The sequence below is a fragment of the Thermobia domestica genome, chromosome 13 (genome assembly GCF_964235325.1).
Source record: "Thermobia domestica chromosome 13, izTheDome1.hap1.1, whole genome shotgun sequence".
NCBI classification, from domain to species: Eukaryota; Metazoa; Arthropoda; class Insecta; order Zygentoma; family Lepismatidae; genus Thermobia; species Thermobia domestica.
Window position 1 is genome coordinate 179,490,197 of NC_137466.1, and position 9,904 is coordinate 179,500,100.

General features: G+C 34.2%; 1 protein-coding gene across 1 annotated transcript in view; it reads right to left on the minus strand.

Annotated features, from left to right (window-relative positions):
- Positions 1 to 1,762: 1,762 nt before the first annotated feature.
- Positions 1,763 to 9,904, minus strand: part of LOC145667875 (uncharacterized) — a 104,570-nt gene continuing 96,428 nt past the window's right edge. Inside the window, exon 8 of the mRNA XM_081735307.1 lies at positions 1,763 to 8,545. Within this exon, the coding sequence (XP_081591433.1) occupies positions 8,314 to 8,545 (232 nt within the window). The 3' untranslated portion in view covers positions 1,763 to 8,313. The remainder of the gene's footprint in view (positions 8,546 to 9,904) is intronic.

The following is a 9,904-nucleotide window of genomic DNA, read 5'->3' on the forward strand; positions in this document are numbered from 1 at the left end:
TATGGTCAACGGAAGAACGATTACATCTATCTCTGTCAATGACAAACATAAGCCTTCAAAAGTATAGAAGATACGGACCTGTATGGATATAGAAGGTACAGACCTCTTTACTTTAGGATGAAAATAGAATAGGAAGTAAATAAACCATTACAATATATCTCATATTGTTTATTTATTTTTTTTAATTGCAAGAAATCGGTAAAAACACTCAAAAAATATTGTGAAAAGATGGAATTATTGAACTAAACATAATAATGATGGTACCAAAAACTGGACATGTATTAGTAACTGCATTTAAATTGCAACAATAGAAATATCTGGTTCCTTTGTGTCTTGAGCGCCCTTTAAGGGGTTGCTCTGACTAGGGTCCTTTCTAACTCGGAATCTTCTGTCCTCATACATTGTTGGATCCTTTTGCCGTGCAGTAGCATCATTTCAGGCTTTGCTTGGAGGGCAGGGGGAGACTCTCCAGCGATATAACTAGAGGTTCGCGTTTTTCGTTAGTATATTACTATGCTATCGATATATACATACGAGGGCCGTCCAGAAAGTAAAGAATGATTGCACATCGCGCGCGGACCCGACCACCCACCACTGCGGTCGCGCGCGTGGCAGTTAGCTCCTTCTTTCACCTCAGTGTGAGCCGAGTCTCAATGCTGTGCGGTCACGCTACTTGTTTTTGCAGCCATTTAAAATGGCGGCGCATATCACAAATCACGCCAAATGTGAAGTACAAAGTGTCATTCTTTTTCTGAACGCGCAAAAAGTTAAGCCCATTGAAATTAATAGGCAAATAAAGAATGTTTATGGTGATAGTGCAATGAACGAGTCATCAGTGAGGAAATGGTGTATTATGTTTGTCAGGGCCTCATGCATCAGCACAAACTCAGCAGGAACTTTAACGTCTAAAGTGGGAAATCTTTCGTTATCCTGCTTACAGCCTTGACTTGGCACCAAGTGATTTTTACTTATTACTGAAACTTAAGGAATTTTTGGGTGGAAAATAATTCGCAAACGATGAGAAACTCAAGCAAGCAGTGACAGCCTGTCTCAAATCTTTGGTGGAAGATGAGTATAAAATCGGCATTGAAAAACTGGTCCAACGATATGCGTTTTCATAGAAAACTAGAGTAATGTCATGTGGCTTTGTAAATAAAGTTTTGTGCTTATATTTTTTTTAGTTTTTATTTAACCATTTAAAAAAAGCTCCAAAATGATACTCATGCTGCAATGGCCTCAATTTATTTAGAATAAAATGTCAATTTTAATAGATTACATAGTTGGAATATATTACGCAAAACATTATTCTTTCTCTTAACTTACGGTTTTTATTCGTTTGTATAATGCGTAATATTGATATCGAAATTTGCTGAAAATGAATAGGAAAAATGAAATGAAATCTTTGAGTTTTACGTCCCACGGATATGCCGGTTAGGCTAAGGGAGACGGTGATGATGAGTAATGAATGAAATGGTGGAATGAAGAAAGTGGGAAGAAACGGGAGAACCCCGAGAAAACCCACGCACACGGTACGGTATTTGTCCACCACAAAGTTCACTTGGTGGGGGCGGGGATCGAACACGGGACCCCAAGCACCAGAGGTGAACGCTCTACCACTGACAATGAATAGGGTAAACTCTTAATTACATTATTTATTTTTGCAACATGGGCAAAAAATTAAAATAATGGACAATCATAAAAACTATTGGTACTCTTTATTTGAAATAAAAATGATAAAAAATACATGAAAGTCATACCACGGTATATATTAAATATAAACCAATTACAATAATAATTTATAATAAATGTAATACAAAATTAAATTAAAATTATAAACTTAAGGAGTCAAGTATCAGTTAAAAATAATTAAAAATAAATGCATTATATAACTTACGTCATTATTATGCATTTTTAAAAGGAACTTAATACCACTTAAAAGGAACTTCTTATTGAATTAACTTTTCTTTGTAATGTGAACGTAGACTTAAGAAGATATAACAGAGTATCGATTATCCGAGGTAACTGGTACCGATCCTACCTCGGATACGCAAAATCTCGGATAATACGGAGATTAGTTGTTGTTACAGACACACTGTACATACTGAAAATGACAAAACAATTTGTATAGGGAATTAATACAGTATACTAAAACTTATTTGAAAAAATTTTAAACATACGTATCATATAAAACTTATTGTTTTCTAAGACACTTTTTGGCCTCTCCTTGACACTGCGATGTTGCACCAATATTATAAGTTGAGAAGTCAACTGTCTTTTTTTTTTTTTTTTTTTTTTTAATTGCGTCGGTTAATCCAGAGGCTTGGTTCATTGGGACTCAGATAATCGATTGTACACTGTATTTTATAGTAAATTACTTCACATTATTTATGCACAACATTGTAGATTCTTCAATAACATATCTAATTTGAATATTACAGGACGTATTGACGTAGGTAAATTTATACGACACTATATGTATATTGTTAAAATTCGTAATATCAGTAACTATTTCAGGGGTGGCTCGGGTGAATTTCCTCCGGAGCCACGAAATTCCCCTTCGTAATACAACTTTTCACACCCAGTGCATTGAAATTCAACCCCGGAGAAAAATCTGAAATCATTATGCATAATCTACACATCAAATCTACCACTTGAGTAATTTAGTTTATTTTCCAATGTTCTTTACCATTAAGTAGACGTGTTCGTAAACAAAGGATACAAAATCTTGACTTCATCAGTATTTCAGGACGGACAGTTCTACTTCTATTTTACTTGTTTTTCCTGGCTTGTTCAAATACGTTTGCTGTTGAACACTACCGTACCTTTCGTGAATTGAAGTTTGATTCCTTCCTTGATGTTCAACATTATTGTAATTGCCCCTTTCTTATGGCTCAATAGGTAGCTTTACCATTTTTGGTGTGGAAAACCCAGAACCAATTTCCAATTAAAGCTCATGTGGTTCGGATTTCTCATCAAGCTGTGTATCTTAAAGCCTACAAAATGTAATGATTTTCATTAATGTTACAAAGAATAACTGACATTTTTACTGCAAACGTATCGAAGTTAAATCAGTCAATTGTAACATTAGGAATAAGTTCACATCATCATAAATAACAATTAATCAGCATTATCATTCGTTGATATTTTAATATGAATAATTCTATTTGGAGTTATAATTGACAGTAACATCATATTATTATGTTTGCCAGTGCTTCGTTGTAATTGGGTAGAAAAATCTTACAATGTTGTCTAGATGTTGAAAAGATATGTTGAACTTCAAAACAGAAAACTAACAATTTATCAAGTAATTTACTTTATGTTCAAAATAGAGATTTCCACTATTTTTCAAAATTTATTTATTTTAAAAGAACAGCGTGTGGAGTAAACAAATAGACCTACGTATATATTTCTTCCTTTCATCTATGTAACATTAATGAAGTAAATGGACTGAAAATTCTTTTAAGCAAAGTCCACTCAAAACGACCCTGCGTCATGTTTCTATGATAGGGTTGCCATATTCAAAAATGAAAATCAGGGATGCTACTAAATTACGAGAATCTTTGAAATGCTTAAAATGAAAAGAAATGTTGTATATTAATTTACTTTCTTGCATTCGATAGAGTTGTTCAAGTATTACGTAATCACATTTTTAGTCATGTTAGTAGACCTTCTCCTCCCTAGTTAAACAAACATAAACAGATGATTTACCACCAACACCCCTTAGTAAGCAAAATTGTTTCATTAATTTCTCAGGGTCTGTTATGTTTCGTCGCTTTCGGAATCTGTTTTAGCTCATTCAAGGTATGATATTTCCTTTTACACGTTCTGTCTGTTCGGTTTTTTTTTATTTATTTATTTATTTTTTTTTTATTTTTTTTTTTGAAGTGGTTAATTCATTTGCAATATATTCTAGCGGTGTTTGTTATCTTTAAAGAACTTTCGTTGAATTTTGAATTGCCATGCTCAGAAGTTGAAAAGAATAATTATATACCTAATCCTGTGAAAAAAAGAGCAAACTATAATATTCCTTTCCTTTCTTCTTCGCTGAAATCCGGGACATTTAAGCATCCCGAGAAATATTTTCGGGACGCCGCGCTCGGGACTCGATTAAATGACGGTCTCGGATTTTCAGGTCGAATGGCAACTCTATTTTGGTAAAATTATGTAAGTAGTGCTCCAGAGCCCATCGACAGTCTTAAGTGCTTATAATATATGGAGTAAACAGAGGGAATTTAAAAGGCCTTTTTCAAATATGATGACATTGTAAAACTGCACTATAATAATTTGCTTTCTACTATTTAAACGTTAAATCAAAGTCACTCGTGTCATATAAATTTTATTTATAGCACCCATGATTGAATTGAATGAGTTTGATAGGACTGCTAATTTCAAGATTACAGAGACAGGGTTAAATTCTATTACTATACTAGTTATGGAACCTCATCACTGCACGCAATATTTAATTATTTCAGATACAAACTGAAAATATACCGAGTTATTACGAATGATTTTTTTTTTAACAAATTAGCCTTGCACTACTACAAATACTTTATATTGACTGCCATTTTAAGGTGTTATTTTATGAAATATTATTTAAATAATAAAAACCACAGTTACTACTAGTATATATCAGTTTACATAATACATAAAATGTACAAGATGAATCTACTATTTCATTTCTACACTACGCACATCTTTCAAGTCTAAAATATATATATGTAAATTTTGTATGTTAAGTTCTTGTGAAATCAACCTAATTCGCGAATTTATTACTCAGATTTGTCCTTAAATACCTACGGATGAGTCAAGTGATTTTGTCACTTTCGCTCTCAATATAAGTGCAAGGGTCTAAAACTCACATTTTCGGTTCCAAACAATACATCTGTTAACTAATAGGTATATTTTCGGTTTGGGTACAAAACCTCGCGGCGACAACCTCGCGGACCAAAACCTCGCCTCCCAAAACCTCGCGGCCCAAAATCTCGCCGGGCCGAAACCTCCCTGGCCAAAACCTCGCCGCCCAAAACCTCGCGGGACAAAATCTCGCATGGTCAAAACCCCGCCTGGCCAAAACCTCGCCGCCCAAAACATTGCGGGCCAAAATCTCGTGGGGCCAAAACCTCGCCTGGCCAAAACCTCGCCACCCAAAACCTCGCGGGCCAAAATCTCGCCGGGCCAAAACCTCGCCTTGCCAAAACCTCGTCTTCTAAAATCTCGCGCCCCAAAATATCGCCATACCCTAAATCTCGCCTGACCAAAATGTAAATGTTCCAACAGATGATAAGGATGACGGTATAAAAGACGCTGTTTCAGAAGAAGTATCACGGGTATTTGACCAAGTCCCGCGATACCATATGAAAATTCTATTTCTGTATTAGAGGATTTCAATGTGAAGGTAGGGCGACAGGATGTTTTTAAACTGGTTATAGGGAAAGAAAGTCTGCATAAGGAAAGTAATGACAACTAACGGGGTTAGTTTCGTGAACTTTGGAACATCCAAAAACTTAAAATTTTAACAAAAATCTAATAATATTTATGAAAGTATGAATAATATATGAGTTTTTACGACGTCCCTTGATTATGTCCTGTAGGTTAAAGGAGACGTAGATGACCAGGATGAAGGAAATGATCGAATAAAGAAAGTGGGAGGAAACTGGAATAACCTGAGAAAGCCCGCGCACACGATGTTTTGTATATTATTATTATTATTATTATTATTATTATTATTATTATTATTATTATTATTATTATTTGTAATGTGGAATTGCATATTAAGAAAATCGTTGGGCAAATTTTAAAGAAAAGTTTCATTCGCAGCGAGGTTTTGGCCACGCGATGTTTTGGGTGGCGAGGTTTTGGCCCGGGGAGATTTTGGGCGGAGAGGTTTTGGCAACGCGAGGTTTTGGCCCGGCGAGATTTTGTCCCGCGAGGTTTTGGCCCGGCGAGATTTTGTCCTGCGAGGTTTTGGGCGGCGAGGTTTTGGCCCGGCGAGATTTTGTCCCGCGAGGTTTTGGCCGGCGAGATTTTGGGCGGCGATGTTTCGGCCGCGAGATTTTGTCCGTATCCCATATTTTCACTTTTGTTTTACTTTATTTTTATGTAAATATGATTCCTTCCCTTACTTATCTATGATCTAGGTGTTCTTTAAAATTTCCACTTTCAGAAACTTAAACAAAAAGTGCAATTATGTCTTTCATTATAATGTTTACAAGTCAATACAAAACGAACTATTGTAAGTTCCTTTTGTATCTTACGTCTTGGGAACCCACTGGAAACAAATAAACATCAAATAGTGGCGGAAACACTTCACGCATAACCTGTCTATTACACAGAGATTCCGAAATAAGTAAGATAGGTAATTAAAAAGTAACTGATAACATGTATTTCAAGTTATCTTTGAACAAGTTCTTCAATATCTAGATAGTTCGCTTATTTCTTTGCCTTTTCTGCTTTTATTTCAGCTAAAAAAAAAATTGTTTGTTAAATACCAATTATATCAAGGTATGTCAATCGTATGATAGTGCTGTGAAGGCTTTAATAGAGGTTTGGGGGAGGAAAATATCGGTAATGCGTGTAAAGGATTCAAATTATCAACTGGTAAGCTTTGTTAATCAGTTTTCAAAAAGGTTTGTTCCATAACTATATAGGTAGATAATTATTCTCGGCAGTATTGTATAAAGCAATAATTATGCATTATTTCAAGCTATCTATGCTGGGCAAAGGCAGACTTCATCTGCACACACATAGGCCGTAGACCAAAATTTTTTTTTCTGAAAATTCAAACAGCGTTTCTCTCCCTGAATTGATTTGATTTTGAGTAACGTCCCGTTCAGCAGCGAGGTTATATGAGACGGGACCTACTGATTAACGTGGAATCCAAACCACATGAGCTCCCGCTGGGAATCGAAACCGGGTCTCCCACGCAAAAGCGCGTATGCTAACCACTTAGCCACGATGGGGCTCTGTTATTTCTCTCTTTGACATCTCCAAATATTAAATAATGTTTAAGAAATATTTTAAGGGAACATTTAAGGGACATACCACGTTTTATATTTATTATATAGTTCAAATATTAAATCCATATTTTAGTGGAAACCCCATTGTAGTTAACACATTGACTGACACACTAGAAGAAAAAAACTTCGCTGGAAACTACGTTGTTTTATTATGAAAATAGATCCTACGATTTTCAATTGTTACTTTTATATGAAGTCTATGTGTGTCCATGAGTTATCCAACTGCAGAGGTTTGACTAGCGGACTTGAAACTAGTTTGAATTAAATTCAACTCATACCTTTGGAAATCCCTGAACTTTCAAGATGTAATCCTGGACTTACGGTATTATTTGTTGAATTTATTATTGGATTAACAGTAATGATATAGGCCTACTTAGTATTAAAAAATAACCAAATAATAATTAGCTTCTATACCTATTTCGTGCATTTAACAAAGGAATTTATCATGTCCTTATTCAGAATCACTTCAAAGAAAATGCGGTGGATACTTATTAAAATGCCTCTAAAATGTACCTAACTGACATAGATCTTTGTTATGTTTCTATCTTAAACATTGGAAAGAGAATATATGATGCTTTTGTATTGTTCAAAACCATCACTATATTTGGTTTTAATCTACTGATTTATCTAAAAAAAAAAAAATCGCCCATTTTTGCTGTTTTTTATATCTACAAGAATTCTAATTTAGGTTTTTTTTTTCTCCAACATGAGTACTTAAATGTCTATTGCTTTCTAAAAGCAAATTTGTTTACTACATAAATTTAATATTCCACTTATAAATCTTAAATACGAGCTTACATGTATTGAAGTTATGTGTACACAAAGTTAATTTACTTTTGTAAAGGAAGGAGCATTTCAAACACCTATGATGAGATAGCAGCGAATTCGAAACACTAAAACTTCCAATCATTTCAAAGAACAATAATATAAATACATGAACCACAAATCAAACATACATTGATAATATTGAATAACTTAACGTATAAATCAATGTTGCACTAACAACTGGAATTCATTCATTTACAATAATCATTCATATTTTGCATAGAAAAATACATAATTATATTATGCATATTGTATCATACTATGATGCTTTTTGTATTATTTATGCAGATTCATTTTGTCAAAGTAAATACTATTCCAGATATCACATTGATATGAAACACACATCACCACACATCCAATTTTATATTTTCTTTGAAATCGTGTTCAGGAAATGATGCTTTCTTATCCGACAGGACAAATTATCATTAAAAATGCACTGTCCTTTCTGTAACTGATATTCAATTTGTCCTTTTCAATATACAACACTTTTCAAATGCATCATTTTCTTGAAAATGTTATCCTTGTAAATCTTATTATGACCTTCCAAATGTTTAGAGATATTAGAGGTCACCTCCGTCAGTTCTTTGTCACAGTTGTAAAAAACAGCTTCACAGTCTTCTCCCTGCCTCCCAGAAGAACCAGCAGCTATTGACAGTGCAGATCTAATTGGAGAGTTGGAATCAAATGATTTGGCTAATATCTTACTGGAAAAGAACAAAAGATAAGTTGTCTTTAAAATATTTTCCTTTTCCTGCTAATTTTCAGAAAGTAAAATCTTATTACTGTACTAGATTCACGAAATTTATAGTACATCGTACTATAAATTCACAAATAGAAGAACTATTATTTGATGTGCTTATACAAGTAGGCAGAATATTGTTAATTTATAATAATAAACACACACACAAATTAAATCATTCATGCTAGTGTGGCATTGAATATGATTGTGTCTTCCAATATTTAGATTCTAGCCGACTCTCTTCCAGAACTTCCTTCCGATCTTCCATGGTTAGCGCTAATGGTACTACTAGTTGGATCAATAAATTGATATATAATCAATAAACACATTTTCGATTTAAAACTCGAAGCAAGAAGATATTACAACAGCACAAGAAGAACTATGGTTAACTAAGAGATTAATATTTTCCTTTTATGGTTACTACTATCATTATTACCTACTGTATAATGGAGTAATGTAGCATATGATTTTTTTTTTTTTTTTGTTTTTGTTTGTTAAGAATCGACTGAGGCGTGATCAGTGTGTCGGCTCGCTTGGGAAACACTAGCTCTAGCTCTGTAGATTGAAGTTCGTAACCTCGTCATTTAATAGGTTCTTAAATTACTTCAGGGTGTTTGGTAAATACTGAATATCCTGTGACAACTAGAATCGAATTTTGGACCACGAAAATCAAGGGAAATGCGTGCTAACCATAAAACAAGAATTGCTATTTTTAAAGTAGCAGTTTTTGCATATACCTCCCCCATCAATTCTCCCACTTGGTAGGCCGAAAGAGCTATATATGGATGGTTTGAGCTCCATGTATCAACCTCTTGTGAGTAGTAAGTCTTAAATGACCCGATGAATGAAATATCCAAGAGTCCATGTGAAGTGTGTGGTGGAAAATATACAATTATTACACCATGCTTTCTTCCTAAAAGAATCACATCAAGTTCTGGTATGGGAATAAGAAGAATATGTAAGAAAGGTGCTATCATTGGATGTGCTCCACGAATGGCCCAGCACCTTACTAGAAAAGATGCGCACGTCCATAAATAGTCTTGGGTGTTAAAACTAGGTACAGGTTGGCATAATCAGATTCACTGTGATATTCGACGACAAAGATCAAAGATAAGCTATCAGATAGTTTGTTCCTATTGCGATTGTTATTTACAACACAACCTTATTTATTTATTGACAGAATTCGAGATATGGTCAAAAGGCCGTCTTGCATTAAAATATTGACTACAACAGCAACAACTACAAAAAAGAAATTTGGAAGAAAGTGAGTTCAGGACCATATATTAAGGACAACTTGAGACTGAGAAAAATAAAAAAACAGGAT